Here is a 19,023-nt window from a genome sequence, read left to right on the forward strand (position 1 = left end):
AGACATTGAAAAAAATAAAAACTGAATTTCAAACAAAAAATGAAAAACAACTGATAAGAAAAACTATTGAGAAAATACAAAACTATAATAACTTATAATGACTATAAATTTGTTTTGTTTAGGGGACAGGAAGTCCTCAAAATGTCAATAAAATGGCATCAGCACTATATCCTGTGATTTTTTGACAGAAAAGGTTGAACATTGACATTGGTACATGGAACTCTGTCTGTTCTTTAGAGGATGAAACACAGACCATCTATTTTTTAAATGTTCATATACACTACATTGTTTTGGCCTGATATTCAGAATTTGTTATTATTGAAAATGGACAACATACCTCCATTTACTTACAGTTAAGGTTTTATTTATGATTTTGTGCATTTTCCTTAACTGATTAATCAATAATATGAATAAGATACAAAACGCTCTCTCTCTTTTTTCTCTCTGAAATTTGACATTTAAGTTTCCTTATTCAACAAATGTTTCCACCAAAAAATAATAAAGTTAAATTAGGTGCAGTTATGGCAATTTCTTGACTATTCAGTAATTCATTTTTAATCGGTTGTATTTTTAATGGCAATGAATAGATTAATGATTAATCATTAACATCCCTACTTACAATGGTATAATATTATGGAAAACTCGAATGCAAATATTTCTGATACCGCTCATCATTGCTCTTTAAATAAAACAAAATCCCTCGCATTTCTGATTTTCTTTATTCTGTTGCGTATTGTATAAATAAAGCTTATCATTTAAAAAAAATAAATAAAACTTTCCCCTTAAATGTTAACTTCTGGGTAGCGGCAACGGAAACACTTCTGGCTTGCAGAAAGGCGGATCCCGCCAGATGGTTGGAACATGGAGAAAAAAAATCATCCTTCTTTTTTAATCTGGAGAAAAAACGTGGAGAAGCAAGAAAAATATCTGCTTTATACATTGATAACAGTGTCTCTGAAAACGAAAAAGGAAATTTCTGCATTTATCTCTAACTTTTATCAGAAGTTATACACCTCCTCGTTTGACCCTCAGGCTTGTCGTGTTTTTTTTGATAAAGTATCCCCATTCATTCCTAAAATCTCCAGGGAGAATTATGAGCTTTGTGAAAGTCCAATTACACTAGAAGAATTGAAGAAGACTATTACAAAAATGCCAACTAATAAAAGTCCTGGTCCAGATGGATTGCCTTATGAGTTTTATATAACTTTTTGGGAAGATTTAAAACATAAGTTATTGGAAGTTTTTATTGATTGTGCCCAAAATAAGGAACTGACTGTTTCTATGAAGCAAGGTTTAATATCCCTAATTCCTAAACCTGGTAAAGATCTTCTTCATCTAGATAATTGGCATCCTATAACGTTGCTAAACTCAGATTACAAAATACTTGCAGCATTGTACGCTAATAGATTAAAATTTTGCTTAGAGGAAATTATTTCTGAAACACAGTCAGGTTTTATGAAAGGTCGGCACATTTCTAATAATATTCGACTTGTCCTAGATATTTTAGACTACAGAGACTTGCTTGATAAAAAGTCACTGATTTTGTTTTTGGACTTTTACAAAGCTTTTGATACTGTGGAACACTCATTTATTTTTGAGGCTTTACAATATTTCGGGTTTAAAGAAAACTTCAGGAATATCATAAGTACACTCTATACCAACATTAATAGCTGTGTATCTCTGGCTCATGGTACCTCTCCTCGCTTTGATATAAACCATGGGATAAGACAAGGGTGCCCAATTTCACCTTTTTTATTTTTGATAGCTGCTTAACTTCTTAATCTGTTTATTGTTAATTGTGTGAAGGTAGAAGGTATTAAGATAGGTGACAATGTTCTAACCATCAGTCAGCTGGCCGATGACACCTGTCTGCTTCTTCAAAATGAACTTCAACTTGTTATAAAGGCTTTAAATGCATTTTCAAGTGCCTCCGGCCTCACAATTAATAAGAGAAAGTGTGAAATAATGACCATACATAATTCTGACACTGTCTCAATAGATGATATAAAGGTGAAAAAGGAGGTGAAATACTTGGGTATCACACTAAACATATCTACTACTGAGAGGATCTCTCAAAACTTTATGCCAAAAATTGAAAAGTCTAAATCTATTTTTAACTGTTGGTTACAGAACTGTGTTTTATGTGGAACTTAAATATTTTTATGACTCTGTAAAATATGTAGAAACAAGAAAGCTTTAAAGACATCTGGTTTTATGGAAAATATTATGGCACATATTACTAGACAAAATCCTTACTGTCCGTTATGTATTATGCACTCCCTGTACTTAACTGTTGTTTTATGTATGAGTGTTGTCATGTTGCTTATATAATGTCATGTTTCCTTGTATGTCTTCAACATGACAATAAAGTTTGTTTAGAAAAAAAAAAAAAAAAAAAAAAAAAAAAAAAGGCGGATCCCTCTCAGCGACTTTGCCTTTCAGAACTTCTTTGAACCTATTTTTACCTGTCATTCATCCGCGGGTCTCTATAACACGCCAAATCTAACTAACGTTCCCTCTTGAGCACTGAAATCGACTTTGAAATCAGTCCAGTTTCACGCCGCTGCGACGACAGGGAGAGTTTTCCAGCTCTACCGTTAGCTAGCTAACTTTAACGCACTAGCATTTAAGTTGACAACTGCCCAGCAGCTGAACAGGGAAGGAGCAGCACCGGAGCAAACACAGGAAGATGGGAGATAGCGAACTGGAGTGGGCAATTAAGACCGGCGATATGGAAGAGATTAAAGCCAAACTGAAAACGGTAAGACAAATGTGATTCAAATGGGTTTTTTTTTCAGTGAATCCGTGTGTATCAATTTTCTGATAAGTGGCTGCATAGCTAAGGTAACTAACGCCTGTTATCGCTAGCTAGTGGGCTGGCTAGCGAGCGGTTTATCTAAAGGGAAACCCGTGATATGAGAAACTCTCGCGAGTTTTGCTTGCCTTGTTTCTTAATCATGCAAGTTGTACAAACGAGTGATGTTTTATAAAGAGATAAGGATGTGGTTAACATCGGCATGTTTAGGGACAGAGAGACACTTCGGGAAAGATAATAATTGGGTTAAAATAATCACTATCGCGAGATCTTTCGCGGATCTGGGGTTCCCTTCTAGGCGCACCCGCTAGCTAGCTAACGATATCTGGAGTTGGGTAATGTTAAGTTGGGTAATCAAACATTGGCATGCTATCGCGCCCTGTAACGTTATCTGCAGTTTATGGAACTCTTGAGTTAGCCTGCATTTGTGTGGACACATTTCAAAGCTGATGTAACACATTTTAGTGAAGACTTTACATCCAAGTCTGAACATGAAGTTAGCATAGTTAGCGACATACAGGGCTACTCCTGTCTGGATAATAGGTCGCTGTTTGCCAACTGTTTAGCCAACGGTATAACGATAGTTATTGACGCTGTACTTGTACGTGATGGGTCTGATTTTGACATCGGAACATGTTTAGTTTGCCTACCAAACGCTACCTTAGCCACTTTCCGCAGAAAGCAACCTGTTGGTATGCTAAGCTGCTGTACATGGTGCACGCTGTTGATGGCCGCTAACAGCTACCGTCCATTGTAATGTCAGCAGCAGCAGTGACAATAGCGGTTTACAAAACACGGGTTATTGAACAATGCTTTTTTATTCACTGTAAAAGGGGTCTCTGTTAACGTGCCATGCTGTACGTGTAGCTCATTGCTAGCGGACTAACCACCACACGGCCCACAGGGCTCCAGCAGTGTCTAGCTAGTGTTGGTGGGCGGTGGTCTTAGCTGTAGCAAAGGAGATGGAGGCCCGGCTAAATCCAGCGATCTGCTCCCAGACTAGCCAGATTAATCTTTTTGGAAGAGAAAGATTTAAAAAATAAACTGAGTGCTCAAGTGTGTCTTGCTTCTGCAGGCAAGAGAACCTTGTGTCCTCCCCACTGAGGAAGCCATTTTTGCCTTTATGAACAGTCCTGCATTCATTTCATGTAATCTTTGACTTGATATTGGCTTATGAACAGTTGTATCATTTTACTTGAATATTGAATTTCTATGCAGCTGTGCTCCATATATCACCATACCCACATAGCATGTACTGTAGATGCTATGTTTTAGGCTAGCGGTTCTCAACTTGGGGGTTAGGACCTCAAGAGGATCACCAGATAATTTCCAAGGTTCAACAGACTGGAACGAGTGCCAGGAAGCAGCTCTCAGCACCGCCAGCTGATTAAAGGACCAGTGTGTAGGATGCCAAACATGTAGGTTAAACTATGGTGGTGGAGAAACGTGAAAGGCCATATCTAGAGCCAATCTGTTCTGGCCTACTGTCAAAACACGGCCCTGGAAGAGATCCTACAGTCTATGTAGATATAAGTGTATCATTCTTAGGTAAAAAAAAACATAATGCTCCTTATATTCAGATGATTATATACAGATGAAAACATTTATATGATTATTATCTTGCTTAATGTTACACACTTAACCTTTAAGCCCCTTGAGCTTGCCTCAAGAAATGTAACAGCCACCTTACTCATGGTTAATATTATAAACTAGCACAAAATTGACTATTACCAAAAAAAGCACCATGTTCTGATCAGACACTAATACTAATAAATAGTAAGATTTGTATTTTATGACATAGAATAGTAAACTTAACAAACTGCTCCGTCCAGCAAGCATGATGGGAAATGAAGGCCATATTTTGGACTGGAGAGTGGTTATCACGTTACAGTGGCTGTACTAGTGATATAATTAGCCTTTAAAATAGATTTTATCAAGTGTTTGTTAGAGTCAGTGCACAGTGAACTTGTAGATATCAGTAGCATCTGTTTGACACTTTTAGGGGACGTGAAACTTATGAAAGATAGGATAGTTCTTGACAAAGTTTCATATTAAATGTAGCTTGATGCATAGACTCTTGGAAAGTTTGAGTCTTATCTCGCTTTCAATCTAATTATAATGAGTCTGAAGTCCTAATTATAGTTGCTGAACTTTGAGCAGAATTACATGTTTGAGACTCTTCCATTTACAGGGATGACTTTTCCATCCACAAAGATTGTTTTCTCATTTCTGATCGCCCTAATGGTCCAGCCATTTCATTATCTACACTGGGTCTGGGTGTAAACAACTGCAGTGCTTTATCCCTTTTCTTTAGTGGAAAACGTGAAACTATTTAAATTTTATCAGCCACCGGAGCAGCAGCCATTGAAGATAACGTTTATACACTATTAGAAGAGGTCGAGGTCCAGTATCCATCATTGCTAATGGATCCAGTAGGATTGGGTGTAGAATGAAGAATTGTCTTCACTGTGTTGTGCTTGACCTTCAGTGGGGCTTGTGATGAAAGTGGGTGAGCGAGTGGCAGTTGCAAGCATGCAGCACTGTTGTGGGTTATGATACTTTTGCAGAATTAGTTAGTGGTCACAAGCCATAGACCTGAGCATGCTTTTGTCGTCATCGTGGAAAGAGGAAACTGAAATGAGAAACTAGATAAAGGAGAAACAGAAAAAATGCAACCAGTAAGGTTTTTGGGTTTTTTTTTTGTGATTGAACGTTTGTGTGTAACTTAGGCACTGAATTTGTTAGGCTGTATTCTAAAAAATACGGCAGGCCGCCATACAGTCTTAGGCGTTTTGACTTCTGGTTCTTTAACTGGCTTCAAGTGAGGCTCAACTTTCACACAGTTTATCTTGATTGGTGCACAATACATACTAGCCACACCCCTGCACCCTTCTAACACCAAGTACAACAAGTGAACCTGCAAAATAAACAGTAAAGCAACAAAAAAAAAGCAAAACTCACAGCAGTCGGTATCGATCAATCTGAAGCTTGCTTTGTACCGCTCCTTGTGAAGAAAGCGGACCGACGAAAAGTGGCAGATGTACTGCACAGACATTATCCACACGTTGTGGGGACATTTCCATCAAAAATTAAATTTGTACAGTGGTTCATGTCCTCGGATGTTAGGAGTAACGAAGACTTTAGTGTGACCAATAACACAGTCTGTACATTGTACCGGAGTCATGTTAGCAAGAAAAATAGTAGTTACTACCAATGGGACAATACACTTCCGATTCAATATTATCATGACACTTGAGTGCTGATTAGATATGTATTGACATTAGATATTACGATTTATTGCAATTTTTGTTTGCTTTTTTAATACTAGACCACGGGAAAAAAGTTGACTTGTACACTTATAGACTGTAAAACATAACTGAAATCAAAAGAAGTTGGAGCTTTGTCCCTTTGAGGCTGCTGTTCCTGGTTTGTGTGGGATGTAGAAGCCAAAGTAAGAGATTGAGTTAACAGTGTTGAGTTAACAGTGTTAAGTCAGCAGCTATTAGTTTGTTTTTACTGATCAGAAATATGGGCTACGTCTGAAAGTCTGAGCACAAATGTTTGATGTTAAGCAGGTTAAGTACAATGGATCCATTCGTTCACATAAAATTACAGCGATTGCAATGCTAATTTCTGTTACTGTGTCAATAGGAATTCCTTTTATATGTTAGCATTGAGCTAACAGACTAAGAGCAAGTTAATTACATATATATAAAAAATCAACCAAAAAATACATTCAGAAATTAAAAAAAATATGATACTAAAGAGAATCAATTGCTTTCTACTGGATGGACAGCCCCCAGTAAACCACCCCGTTCCTGCCATGACAGGTCCAAATGTGTGCTTTAAAAAAGGACTTTTCTGCAGCAGGTAGAGAAACTCGGTTGTTCATACAGTCACAACATATAACTTCAGTTGTATAATTTAACTCTTAATGTAGGAATTAGGACCAGGAAATGAAAAATATTTAAGTTGTCTTATTTATTTTGATAACCAGAATTACAGATGATATCCAGTAATGTGAATACAATATAAAATACACAATGTCCTCCAGTTGTTCTGTTTTCCTGTTCTCTCTTTTAACTTGCATCTCACCTTTATTAGATTTGCTGTTAGTCGCCTCAGGGAGCCAGATAACCATGCTAGCTCTGTCGCCCCAGATCAGGTGTTTACATATGAGGGTCTTGTGTAACAAGATATACCTCTATGTTTCAGGGCCTTACAGCAAAGCCTGCTCCTATATTCTGTGATGGAGGCCCATTTTTTTGAGCAAATGCTTTTTGCCCCACTTGCCTCCATCTTTATCCACTCAGTTAGTTAATCATATAGAGTTGGTTGGGAAAAGTCAGAACTGACAGCACCAGCTGTCATTGATATATCTTCTATTAGGCATTGTGGCACCTGACACACACCGAGTGTGTGTGTGGTTAGTATGGTAAGAGGAAAAGGAAGGGTGGTGAGTGTGTCTGTCTTCGCTCTTGGCTGCAAGGTTGACAGTCTGAGGTCTAACAGCACCACAGCAGGGAAGTGAAGCAGAGAGGATGCTGTGTGTAACTGTTTGTCACTGAATTTCAGTGTGCGCTTGTATCAACAATGAGAGTTTACATTTCAAGTAAAAGGAATCCGCTTATCTCCCTTTAATGCATATCGTTGGCTTTTGACAGCACTGACTTTATCCATTTCAGTCATGTTAATGTGTTGTCTTTGTCTTTTTCAGAGTGAAGATGTAAACCGGACCCTGAATAATGGGAGGAACCCTCTGCACTATGCTGCAGACTTTGGCCAGAGAGATGTGATGGAGTACCTTATTTCTAAGGGAGCAGATGTCAATGTAAGAGCCACAACCACCAGCTCCCATCACATTCTATTTGCATTAATTTGCCTACTTTCCAGAGTTGCAGTGACCACAAGAAAATAACAGTGCCTGTTATTAGACCGCCTCATACGGCACGAGGATTATCCATTTGTTTGAACTAAAGTAGTCTGGCTGTTAAAACCAGTTAATCATACACTATTTCAGCCATTGTCCATTCTCTCGTTCAACAATTGTCTAGGCTTGCCAGACTTCACATTTACCCTGATTGGCCCCCTGAGCCTCAATAGTCTTTTCTGGTGTTGTTGTAGTAGATTGATCCGTATTCACTAAAAGGGCACTTACCCATCCAACACTATTGATATCTGCAATTTGGAGCCTTTCTGTTGTAATTTGCAGCTTTTTATAAAGGTCTCATATGCCTGTTCAGTAACCAGTAGAATTGCGTGTGCATAGCAGCATCTTTGAACTCCAGTATACGTCTAGTGGGATTTCTATGTAGGAGTGGACAGTATAGGAAGTACACTGGTATGAATTTGCTCTAGGGTCTGAACTCGACCGTGCTGACTGCTAGAGCCCTCGACCAAAAGCTTGTCCTAAGTAGGGCTGCAGCTATCGATAACTTTAGTGATGGATTATTCTATAGATTATTCCATAAATGAATCAAGTACTCTGATAAGAAGCATTTTTCTCTCTTTAGCCATTTTGTAATCTGCGTCATGAAACAATCACACAATCTATTTCTATGATGATGAACATGCAGAGTTTCTTACTGAAAGTGTACAAAGTCACAGCCTATGGGATTCCTATCAGTATTGGTGGCTCTTCTTTTTTTTTTTTTTTTTAAAGACTCCATGCCTCACAGAGCACCTCAAAGCCTTAAAGCAATAGTTCACGCAAAAATCACACACACATTCACACAACATCAGCACAGGGGTGAGTAGATATTGAGTGAAAATTAACTCAATATCTACTCACCCCTGTGCTGATGTGAGGACGGGTGAAGATCTCCATTTCATAAAACACTCCCATTGTTGCAGCCAAATCCAGTACAACTGAAGTGAAGGGTGAATAGTTTTAAAATGTAAGAAAAGAACACAAAAAAGGTGTCCGTACTGCTAGTGTGGTGTAATCCAAGTGTCCGTAAGCCACGTGCACATGCCTGAAGTACCCGCTTCAGGTGTGTGCACGAGGCTACATTTGACATTTAGGCTAAAAACATGGTGTAAATGGCATTTTTTGGGGTCAAATTTTAATGTTGCAGCTTGCGGACACTTGGATTACACCACACTAGCAGTATGGAGACCTTTTTTGTGTGTGTTCTTTTTTTTTCACATTTTAAAACTGGTCACCATCCACTTCAGTTGTACTAATTTGGCTGCAATGCTGTTTTCCGCTGAAACTCTGGGAGTGTTTTGTGAACTGGAGACCTTCACCCATCCTCACACCAGCACAGGGGTGAGTAGATATCCACTGAATTTTCATTTTTGGATGAGCCATTGCTTCAAATTATACCATGATAAAAATGGTATTGTGGAGAAAATACGGGAGAAGTAAAATCTCTCTCACACAGGAGTTCTTTTTGTTATTTATTTTTAATAAAAAGATGGATTTACCCTTGTGAGGGATTGCAGCTGTGTCTGTTCTGCTGGTATATGAAACTTTTCTCCAAAAATTCAGTGTCTGTCTTCTGTTTTTTCTTTCTGTATCCCTCTCATGCCTTTCCCACCCGCTCCCCCTACAGACTCCGGACAAACATGGGCTCACTCCACTGATCTGTGCCTGTTATGAGGGTCACCTCTCCTGTGTTAAGCTCCTGCTAGATCAGGTTGGTACTTTGATTTGAACATGCTCAGCTAATGGACCTGCATCTGCACACATAAGGACCCTGGTGGCCTTCAACCTTCAGTGCATGTTGATGTGTCAAAGGCTCCATGTGAGCACATGAGTGCTGATGAGGTAACTCATTGGACAAAAGGCCCTTTAACATAGTCCTGTGGAGGCTGTGCCGGAATGTTCATAGAACATAACACAGTATTGCTGCTGTTCACTTGTTTTGTCTTTTTTTTTTTTTTTTCAAAGCTGTTTCATTCATAGGTGCACAGACCACTGCGCCATGTAAAATTCTAACCCCATCCTTCCATCTCAGCCTCCCTCAGTTGTTTAGCTCTGGAAATATCTGAAACGCTATCTCAGTCAGATGGATGCACGTTGGCATGTGCGCACACAGTCACAGCTGTGAGAAGAGAGACAATACCGAGTCAGGCACAGCTGGCATAGGCAGCAGTAATGCAACTGAATAACACACATGCCATAATGAATGTTCAATCCGACCAACGTCATCCAGCAGAAGAAAACAGTTTTGTGCGCCTTCATCATAGTCAAATAGAAAGCCTCATTTGTAGGTGGAGGGGCTTTCTTTTGGAAAGTCGATGCCTCTTCTTGCCAATCTTATCTAGATGTTTGACTTGTAAGTACAAGCATGCCTGTCATAAACAAATATATGACATATCTTTTACTCATCGAGGCTGGTGAAGTTCTGTTTCACCGCAGCCCAAATGAGCCAGACAGCAGTGGAATTGATGCCCCTGTGGGCAATGAATGAATCTCATACATGTGGTGGCAACAATAGCAACTTGTCTTTCAGTACCTCCTTCAGTTCTTTGTCTCTGGTACTCCTCTGGGAATTAGAATAATGTCAATCATATATTAAAGCTCAATTTATGACCTACGGACCACATAGAAGTTAAAACAAGAGAACATAGAATCACATTTCAGAAAACATGGCACAAGCAATTAATACATGACAATATGGAATCACATTATATTACAGAAGACGTAGATAAAACCAGAGGGGATGCAGAGGCAGACAGAAAGCCAAGCAAATGAAAGCAGGCAGTGGCAGACAGGCAGTGACTAGATGGCACATCAGTCAGTTTTTCTCTATTGCTTGAAACTGAAGAAAGTTAATGGCACAAGCTGTGAAAGAGGAACCTACTACTTCTAGGACTGCATGGTGTCATGTAGACGACTCAGAATTTACAGTTAAAGTACGCTGCAAACCGATATTTGTACATGAAAAGCAGAGAGAGATTTTTGCGGGCTGAGCGAGCAGCTGTCTGTTCCCAGCCAGGCTAAATGAAGCACGGTAAATAAAAGCTCCTATACAGGGTTGTTTCACGGTGGCATCATCTTGGCTCAACGAAAGTAATGGGAAGAGGGGACGGGCATTCACAAGCTAAGTCACTCCACCGATTAGGGAAGTCAGTTTTTGCTGTCTGTACAATTGCATATTCACCATTCAGGCGGACTTTTCAATCACTTCGCTGTTTCAACTGCACTTTGAAGCAGACAGTTGAAAAGAGGAACTCATAATCTATGTGTGGGAAACACTGGTGTTGGGTTAGAGAGACACTTACGTGGTACTCCACTGCTTACTTATTCCTGTTGGCATCGGCTGTATTAATCCCCCATTTTCATCAACACAGCCGCACGCCCCGGCCCTCGCGTCAACAAGCCAGCAGAGTCTTGCAAGCATTTGGCCAGCAGCTGGCCAGCAGCTGGCTACTGCTGTCAGCTGGCCGTCAGTTCTGTTGGCTCAAAGATGAACCGAAAGAAGCGGCCAATGCCAACAGGAAGAAAATAACAGTTTACTACTGAGTAAGTTCCTTCCTATAAATGTAATCAGTCCGATCATTCTTGACACAAAACTATTGGTTTGTTATTTTATATACTTTTTTCATCATAGGCTCATATTGACTTTCAGTATTATTCTGATAATAAAATCGTAGAATGATTTCCTAGTGGTCTAACCATTGTGTCATAAACTTGATGTCCATATTAATTTTTAATATCACTTGTCACCTCCACTTAACAGTGATAGGATTTTGGTTTAAAACCAGCAGACTGTTTCTTATGGAAGTAATTATAGTCTTCATTATTGACTGAAGGCTTGAGTGATATCTATTTTTTCCTAACAATTAATCTGTGTGTATGGTATTAGCATTCTGTAATATGGCTTATAAATAATATCTCTATTTTTAGACTATTCTGTGATATGCAATTTGAAAATTGATATACACATTTTCTCAAAAATAACATACTGTGAATTCTTAGATAGTGCAAACATATGATGATAGTCAGTGTTTATGTAAAACGGCCCTACTCTACTCACTTTTGGCTTTCCAGTTCAGTTAGTGCCTCCTCAACATAGGAGGAGCTTATCATCATAGCAATGCTATTCCCGCAGTAGGGACACAACACACAGGAGGAGGAGCTTTGGTTTTATCTTCAGAAGCAGCAGCCTTTATTCATTGACAATCTTAAACCCACACTGTACATTTCACTGCTCACCTTTCCCTCTGCTCAGTGAGCATTTACTGTCACTGTCTGCCACTCGCTCTCTCACACTTGCTCAACTAAAACAAAGTTACACACTCACTGTGCTACGCTACTGCTATCGCTGGCTCACCTCCCAAATTGGGCCGAGGCATTTTGCTCTTTTACTCGTCCTGTAACTTTATCCCCCAGTCACCTTGTTTCTTGGCTTAGCTGCCTTGCCACAGGTAGAGAGACTGATCTCTTGGGCTCGTGCTGTGCATCACAATACATCACCTCAATACTGCATCTTTGTATTAAGTAGAAAGAGGAGTGTCTGTATTTTTAATATTATAGACACTCATACCTTTGGGCTTTTTTTAATACCCTGGTGTACAGTAAAACCTTCACACTGCCCAAATCTAATTGACTGTTGTCATTTCCTTTATTTTATTTGCTACCAGTCACATATCCACAGCCGTTTTACATCCCCCTGAAAGCCAGAGGCTCCTCTCCTTCTGAAATAGGCTATGTGAGTACCACCTCTGCTTTGGAAATGAAAGCCTCTTCAGTGGACCTTTTATCAAAAGCTTTTGTCTTTGTTATCATACGAGACAAACCAAGCAGCCATAGCTCAGCTGAACAGGGATTATGGTGGAAGGCAAAGATATGAGCGAGCACACGGTTTCGCTCCTCTCGTGACTCCATACTCATCTCCACCAAGCACCAACAAGGATTAACACCCAGAAGCATCCAAAGGTCGTCAGTCACCGCAGGGACCAGATCTCAATACATCTACCCCTGGCAGCCTCTGAAAGCTCGCCATGTGTCTTAACATGAGATGAATAGATTTTCCCTCAGCCACACCATTGACTGTGCTGCTGCATATCAACTCTGTCTGGCAGCACCTGTAGCACCACAGCCACCACATTGCAGTGGATAAAAGAAGCCCACTGAGAATACTGAATTGTGACTGTTTCGAATGTCACATTCCTGTGTTTGTTGACAAAATGGCTTGGTTCCCTGTTGCATCATGGGAGCTGACCCCTGCCCCCTGACTGCATGCTGTGCTGTTGTTGGCAATGAATCATGAAAGGCCATTTTAACCCCAATAGGTGACCCATCTATAAGATCCTGGCCAAGAGTGCTGACTACAACCTGCAGAGGCTGGCCAGTTAATTTTAAGTGAACAATGAAAGCGCACACAGGAATATAAGCACGAATACACATCCTTTTCTTTCATGAGGAACTGCGTACATGACCATTGACTTGGCAGAAATGGGAAGAAAAGCAGGATTATTTTGTCACGTCAGTTCTTATTGCTGCTTTGTTTAGTAGGCTTGACCTTACAGGGTGTCCTCATTATTGTATCCGTGACACAAATATGGATTGGGCCTTTTTGTCTCACTGTAGTCCACAAGAAAGAATTTTAAAGTAAAACAGTCTAGACATTCCCTATTTCTTTTACACAAGTTTTGAAACTTTTTGAAAAACCTACTTTCAAAAATAAAATACTGTGAAAGGTTACGTGTCTCTACCTAGTCCATAGTGGCTAGTGGAGTTGTAATCTTTCCTTTTCACAATTTCAATATTAAATCAAAAATCAATCAAAATAAGATTAGTTTCAAGAATTGAAATCAAAGACAGAATCAGTTAGTCTGCAAGTATTATCTTTTTCTTTCCACCCTCTCTTACCTGTGGCAGTGCATCATTGTTTGAGCAGAAATGTCCTAAATTCTGTTGTTCCAGCTTCTAAAATATGAATATTTGTCTTAACATTATTGTAAATTAATAATTTGCTGACATCACCTTGGGCTCTGGCAAACTGAAAGATAGTTTTTCAACTAATTGTTTGATTTTCAAACCTGAACAAAAGCTCATCACAAAGTAGTCAGAAAGAAATGGCTAATTTCAGCTTTAATATATTAAATTGCCATTATAGATTTATCATATAAACAAAAATGGGCAAGACATACAGCAGATAATTTGTGATATTGCACAAATGACCATTTTCTCCTCTAAATATAGACTACCTTAGCACTGCTGTTATAAAATAGTGTAAGGTTTTAATAACTTAAAAAAAATGGTGTCTGTACTATTTTCTAGTCTGTGAATAATCCCTTAATTCAGATGTCATAGTTCTGGTTAAGATTTGCGATTTAGGAGTTGATGTGAACTTCAGTTGTACTAAAATGACTCTCAAAATGACTCAACAACCACTTGAACGTTGGACTTTTTATTTTAAATTTTGACCAAGGTTTAGTGCAGCTCGTCAGTCTATTCCAAATATATTTATTTCAACCAGAGCCCAGCTGACACTGCTTGCCCCGGCACAGAGATCGATTTTCCTTTTTCCTTTTTTCACTCAGTGTTATAAAAGTTGCCCTCTCATTGGTAATGTTTGACTGCTGCCAGCAGGTCAATAATTTGATGTAAGCATTGCATTTTAAATAAGTTCTGAGTGATGCTCTGGCCCGATATTTGAAGACTTATGTATGGGGGACCTTTCAACTCCATTTACTCGTGGCATTATGAAAACTTAATGGACACTTTGGCAGGTCAGTGGCATTGCGTTACTAACCCAGTGCTGCTTTGTATGGCTCCATAATCCAGGGTGATGATGCATCTCAGTTCGACTGGAGACACCCTGGGAGTCTATTCTTATTCATTAGGCTGTGTCTCACTTGGCCACTAGCTTCGCTTTGACTGGATAATGTTTGGACAGTGAGGTGTTCACGAGGGGTCATTATTCAAGTAGGGGAAGGCTCATTAATGTAAGTTGTGTCAGGAGTATGCCACTGAGCTGGATGGTCATTGGGGATGGCGTGGCGGAACAGGGCTAGAGCTATTATTGTACCTTAAATGCCTATAGGGAATATGTTACAGACCCTCTAGAATACTGTTTATGGCAACATAGGTGTGTGGTGCTCATTATGTGATTGTTCTACCTCAAATATGATGGTTTACACCAGGTATATAATTGTCTTTGGCAGTTGTAGACACTGTTTGTTCCCAGGCAACAGCAGTATTGATGGTGAAAGAGCTTGGGTCAAGGTGTAATGCCGTTTTCCTGCCATCTAAATGAGGCCTGTAGAGTCGGTTACTAGGTATGGTCTTGAACCGGCTGCTAATGACTTCCCCAGAGCTGGAGAAATGAGGGAGGAGAAAGGACTGCTTCCTCCCATCTTTCCGTATTCCCTTTCACCCCCTGAGCTCGCTAGAATGGAGAAAACAAAGATTGGTTTGGTTACCAGGTACCTGATAGGAATGAGTCAGCAGCTATTGGAAAAGTTGAAGTGATACTACAAATCTGCTGTGGTAAATTATTTATACAGTTCATGTCAGAAACATATTAAAGCATTCTCAGAGTAGAAGGATTCAGGTCTTCCCCCCCATGAATCTGTCCTGTATCTGACAAGATGGATTACACTGAAAGAACCCTCTGTGTATTGAAATTTGAAGACCTGGACACCAAAGCCTTCCTGTGTGAACGTCATGTTTCACACTGCACTCATGTTTCCTGAAGTGAACTCCATGGTACATTGCATCGTCTTTTTAGATCTATTATGAATGCAGTTAGTAGCAGCAGAGCTTTAGCAGATACATCTGCCCCCCTTCAATGTAGACAGAAATCCACCAGCCTTGGATTCGGTTGAGCCAATCACAACTGTTTTTATTAATATGGGGTGGTTTTCTACACAGTGATTGACGGGGGAGCCTCACTGGTCCAGATTTGAAAAGTCATGTGTCAAGCTGTGCTCCTCTGATTGGTTGTAGGTCTGTTCAGTTGTGTCCAGTCAGCAGGTCCATCCAAAACTCCCAAAACTCTGCATTGTCTGTTTCTCTACTAGAATGTGTTCAGAAACATATTTTAGTTGTTTGGTTGTTTTTGAAAATCACTGTGACTTTGGGTCGCCACTCGCCATAGTTCTAATATTACACAACAGGGTTCTGTAACTGGTGTGTTGACAGGCGCACACTTCTTAGAAATGTGAATCATGTCATGAATTTAAAAAACCCTCTCTTACTTTGTCTTTCGTCCCCGTACCAATTAGAGACGTAGATCTGACAGGTTAACCGCTCAGCCCTGGTAAATCTCTTTTGCTCGGGATGTGCTCGGTTGCTCCTGCAGCATGGATTTGTACCCAGACAACCGTCCTCACACTGCTGGGCACTTGAACTGGGTCACATTGTTTTTGATGGCATGCTTCTCCACGCAACAATACACTCTCTCTGCCTTGGCTCTGTAAGCCCTTTGCTAAGAGGCTAAAGTTGGCAGGCCAAACAAAGGGACGTCTCTCCACTACATGCTCCTCCACTCCCCTGTTGCCCATTAAATCTGTTGTGACTACATGTGCATTCAACACGTTCCCTGTCTCATTTTCTCTCTTTTTCACGTTTGTTTTTTGTCCTTAGTAATCCAAATGATTGCATCCACTCCCATCTCTTTCACATTCATTCTGTTATCCCCCAGAGCTCAAATGGATTTGTGTCTCGGTGTCTGTGACTTTGATTTTGCATGTGCTGTCTGGACAAAGACAGACTGACAGACACGTTATTGGTGACTAAGTTAGAGGAATCTAAAAGCAACAGAAGTTTTGCAGTACATATGCAAGATTTGTAGGAAGCCTTACAAGCAAGGGGTGACCAAGTGTACATTGCAAGCACTTTTAAGTATTATCACCTCTCAATGACACGACCGCCTCAGTATACCACCACCAGTGTCCTGTTCTTATGTAATTTCTCAAACTGTTTAGTTTTAACCTCTTCTGTCTACAAAGTCTGTTCAACCCTCCTTCCCCTGGTATTGTGATCATATGTCTGAGCTGAGAGGAGTGAACCACACAACATTATGTTGAGTAAGGTTATCAATATATGTTTGAGGTGTTCTTACCTCTGGAGTGTAGCCCAGAAGGTTCAGCTCATAGCTCTTGGCTCCAAAGGTGGCCTTTCTGCCCTATCAGCAGAGAGATCGCAGTGCTAAACTTTGCTCTCTGCTGTGGGCGTGTCTTGTAATATTTATTGACGTTGAAAACGATTAAATGTACTTTAACTTCTTAGTGAGATTATAATTGGAAGGGAGCCAGTGTTAGTCACGCATAGGTGACTTTATTTGAAAAGGGTCTATAGATTCAGGCCTCTGCTCCTCATCTTCACCCCCTGACTCAATGAAGTGGAGGTGGCATCCCACTGTGAGGAAGACTCGATGCCCCCACTAAGCATATTTAATATTCATGTCCCCTCTCCTCCGCAGGGAGCTGACAAAGAACGAAGAACGCTGGAAGGCATAACTGCCTTTGAAGCCGCTGAGAATAAGGACATAAAGGCCCTGCTCGAGTGAGACACCACAGTATGGGAGGTGGCTGGACAGGTGGGTGAACGGACGGACAGACAGATGGATGCAGTGGTCTCCTGACAGAATATGGACTCGCCCCTTTTAACCCGATCAACCTCTGTCTTTACACTGCTTTTGTCTGTTTGTTGGAGGCTCATTTTGTCTGTCTAGTGATTTTCCTTTACCTTTTTTTTTTTTTTTTTTCTTTTCCCCATGTTTTCGGGATAGGATTTTCTCTTCTTTTGGCCTCTTGTTTCTAGCCATTTAACAAAAGGACTTGTCAATTATGTCTCCCTTAGGGACCAAACACTGGGGGAGCGCTCTCGCACCTGGATCTTAGAACAATGCTCAGACTAGAAATCACTCTGTAACGCAAAGCTTAGCACTTAAAATTCACATCTCTCATTTGCAGTTCTCTCTTAAAACTGTAAAGAAATCAAATGATAATAGAACAGTAGTGTGTTACTTTTTTTACAACTTCGATATAAGTATTGTATGGCGAGGGCTTAATCTCATGAACAGTAATTGCACTGTACTATACTAGATAGATGAGAAAAACGGTTGTAAAGTTTCATCATATTAACATTTAATTGTGTGTGGCCTCTTCCTCTCCCTTGATTTGTTTTTTTTTTTCTTTTTTTAATAAGCCTAAACTTTCCCTCCAATCCAATCTTGAAATTTTGGAAAAAAAAAAAAAAAACGTTAGTTGAGAGAGGTCCAGAGGTCTGATTTTTTTTTTTCCCTTTTCTACTTGGCATATCACGTACATATCAGATGGTGTTTCTGTATTCTTTGACCAATCACCATGCTGGCTACTAGAGAGACTTGAATGTTGCAATTAAAAAAAAAAAAATCTGTTACTGAATCCCTTTTGAAGCAATGTTAACTGCGCATAATAGAATAAGGAATTTTAGAAATTTTGTTCATTTTGTCATCCCTGGAGTGAGATTCCAGAACGAAACTTCCCTTTTTTGTTGCAGCTTCTCTGTGTGTTTTGTAATTGACGGGCTCCGGGGGCTCCGAATGATGGGTAGAAAGTGGGTTGGAGTTGAAACTGGATGGTGGGGGTAGTTAGTATTCCCCTTGCCTTGGATTTGGTTAGAAGCCCTGCCTGTTTTGCTGCATGTCAAAATTACTTCTGCTTTTACGCTATGAAATGGTCGCTGGTCCTCTCTTGGTTGCTTTAAAATTACTACGATGTAATGGACAAAAAAAAAGATGCTCTTGCTGACTTTGTTGTGACAAAAAGTCTGTAAAAACAGAAATAAAAATATCTATAAAAAAATTCTCTGTCATCTGAATTTTTTTTTAAAACCAACTAGATGAAAACAAACTGGATGAAATCACACTGTTCTTTGTGGTAAACTGAAAAATTACAAGTCCAAAAAACAAAAACAAAATGCAGTGATTTGAAAAGACCTATATTCAGTTGAATATAGTAGAAAGGCAAGATGTTGATGTCTGTAACATGTTCCAAAAAAGTTGGGACAGGAACTTGTTCACTACTGTGATACATCACCTTTTCTTTTGACTATTTTGGGAACTGAGGACACAAATTGTCGAAGTTTTGAAAGTGAAATTCTTTCTCATTCTTGCTTGATATACGACTTCAGGTGCTCAACAGTCTGGAGTCTCAGCTTTTGCTTCATAATGCACCATACATTTTCAATGGGAGACAGGTCTGGACTGCAGGCAGGTCAGTTTAGTAGCTGCATTCTTCCACTACGAGGACAGTTGTTTTTT

General features: G+C 39.8%; 1 protein-coding gene across 1 annotated transcript; it reads left to right on the top strand.

Annotated features, from left to right (window-relative positions):
* Window positions 1-757: 757 nt before the first annotated feature.
* On the top strand, window positions 758-18,259 carry mtpn (myotrophin). The gene is made up of 5 exons (XM_084711096.1): window positions 758-836; window positions 2,412-2,761; window positions 7,533-7,646; window positions 9,373-9,456; window positions 17,200-18,259. Exons 2-5 carry the CDS (start codon window positions 2,690-2,692, stop codon window positions 17,284-17,286), a joined length of 357 nt encoding a protein of 118 aa, XP_084567222.1. The 5' UTR covers window positions 758-836; window positions 2,412-2,689; the 3' UTR covers window positions 17,287-18,259.
* The last annotated feature ends 764 nt before the right edge of the window (window positions 18,260-19,023 follow it).

The sequence above is a fragment of the Lutjanus erythropterus genome, chromosome 22, assembly GCF_056507025.1.
Source record: "Lutjanus erythropterus isolate fLutEry1 chromosome 22, fLutEry1.hap2, whole genome shotgun sequence".
Lineage (NCBI taxonomy): Eukaryota > Metazoa > Chordata > Actinopteri > Lutjaniformes > Lutjanidae > Lutjanus > Lutjanus erythropterus.

What these genes read in the sequence shown, in the direction of transcription:
- mtpn (XM_084711096.1), top strand. Translation starts at nt 2,690, where the DNA reads ATGGGAGATAGCGAACTGGAGTGGGCAATTAAGACCGGCGATATGGAA. An exon ending in CTAAGGGAGCAGATGTCAAT is followed by an intron (nt 7,647 to 9,372) that starts GTAAGAGCCACA and finishes CTCCCCCTACAG; the next exon opens with ACTCCGGACAAACATGGGCT. An exon ending in TTAAGCTCCTGCTAGATCAG is followed by an intron (nt 9,457 to 17,199) that starts GTTGGTACTTTG and finishes TCTCCTCCGCAG; the next exon opens with GGAGCTGACAAAGAACGAAG.